Source organism: Etheostoma cragini, chromosome 13, assembly GCF_013103735.1.
Source record: "Etheostoma cragini isolate CJK2018 chromosome 13, CSU_Ecrag_1.0, whole genome shotgun sequence".
NCBI lineage: Eukaryota > Metazoa > Chordata > Actinopteri > Perciformes > Percidae > Etheostoma > Etheostoma cragini.
In genome coordinates, this window is record NC_048419.1 from 25,935,295 (window position 1) to 25,937,108 (window position 1,814).

Here is a 1,814-nt window from a genome sequence, read left to right on the forward strand (position 1 = left end):
GGGGGGTTAAGGTCTGGACTGAGCCAGAGTCTGCAGAGCGCCGACCACCTGATCAGCGGACAAGTTCTCCACGGAGACGCTGCTCTCTTTCCCAAATTCTGAACACAAAGAGACGTGTTAATCATTATCAGGATATTAATGCACATATCTGGTGGATCATGGTTGTTACAGCAGACTCACCGTACCGGGCCCAGACCCGGGCCTGGACTCCAGAACATTCACGGATCAGGATCGGGAAATCTGGGTTAGACTTCTTCAGAGTCACATAGTGCTGCTCCACAAAGTCTCTGCAACACACACACACACACACACACACACACACACACACACACACACACACACACACACACACACACACACACACACACACACACAAAGAAAGGACAGATTATATCATGTCTGCTCAAAGAAAACTCCTGATTTTAAAAGAAAAGTATTTGAAAACAACATAAATAAATAAAACCAAACCCACCAGACTCCATGTAAATAATCCCTACTTTAATCATCGTAAAACACACTTCATCCAAAGTCGACAGAAACTAAATAAAACTAATAAAAGCCGTCTTGGTTCATCTTTCCACTGTTCCAACAATCACCACTCTGGTCTGGTTGGAATAAACTCTTAATTCACCCATTTACATGTGGAGATATGCTGCTTTATACACGCTAAAAGTAGTGATTATTTACATGGAGTCTGGTGGAGATATGCTGCTCTATACACGCTAAAAGTAGTGATTATTTACATGGAGTCTGGTGGAGATATGCTGCTCTATACACGCTAAAAGTAGTGATTATTTACATGGAGTCTGGTGGAGATAAGCTGCTCTATACACACTAAAAGTAGTGATTATTAACATGGAGTCTGGTGGAGATATGCTGCTCTATACACACTAAAAGTAGTGATTATTTACATACCCTTCAAACTGCTCTCATGCTAACTGTTAGCCTCTAGCTGCTCTCAGGTCGTTGTGATGTTGCCGTTAGCTGTTAGCTGTTAGCTCTGTTGTGACCTGCCCGATGCTAACAGCTAACAGCTAACAGAACCCAGATGTCCCGCCTCTAACAGGCCGTGTCGGAGGTCTTACCTGGCCCCCTTGCTGGCTGCGGAGGTCTGGCAGAGGTGGACGCGGATCTCTCGGAGGTTTTTACCCAAACTGGAGCCGAGACTCCTCACTGCTGCGACGGCCGCCATCTTTTAGCTTTCCGTTGTGTGACAAGGACGCGCGGAGGGATATTTCGCCCGGATTGCGTACTGCCAGGCGCCTCTGGGAAGAAAATAATCCCTGAGAGTGTCCTCACAGGCACCAGCCTCCGCCTACCTACTCTGGGATCTGATTATATTAGATATTAGATATTAAATATTAGATATTAGATCAGATTAGATATTAGATATTAGATATTAGATATTAAATATTAGATATTAGATCAGATTAGATATTAGATATTAGATATTAGATATTAGATATTAAATATTAGATATTAGATATTAGATATTAGATATTAGATCAGATTAGATATTAGATATTAGATATTAGATATTAGATATTAGATATTAGACATTAGATATTAGACTAGATATTAGATATTAGATATTAGACATTAGATATTAGATATTAGATATTAGATCATACTTTATTCATCCCACGTCGGGGTAATTCCCTTGTTCCAGCAGCAGTTTCTACAGTAAAAACAACAACAGACAATGTGCAAATAGTCCTGAATAAAGTGGCATTATGTTATTATATTATATTATATTATATTATATTATATTATATTATATTATATTATATTATATTATATTATATTATATTATA

At 39.1% G+C, this 1,814-nt stretch overlaps 1 protein-coding gene across 1 annotated transcript in view; it reads right to left on the reverse strand.

The window, feature by feature from the left end:
* ndufa2 (NADH:ubiquinone oxidoreductase subunit A2) overlaps positions 1 to 1,278 on the reverse strand; it is a 1,371-nt gene extending 93 nt beyond the window's left edge. Inside the window, exons 1-3 of the mRNA XM_034890037.1 lie at positions 1,086 to 1,278; positions 181 to 287; positions 3 to 98 (exon numbers count right to left, since the gene is read on the reverse strand). Coding sequence (XP_034745928.1) covers positions 7 to 98; positions 181 to 287; positions 1,086 to 1,192 — 306 coding nt within the window. The 5' untranslated portion in view covers positions 1,193 to 1,278 and the 3' untranslated portion in view covers positions 3 to 6. The remainder of the gene's footprint in view (positions 1 to 2; positions 99 to 180; positions 288 to 1,085) is intronic.
* Positions 1,279 to 1,814: the final 536 nt, after the last annotated feature.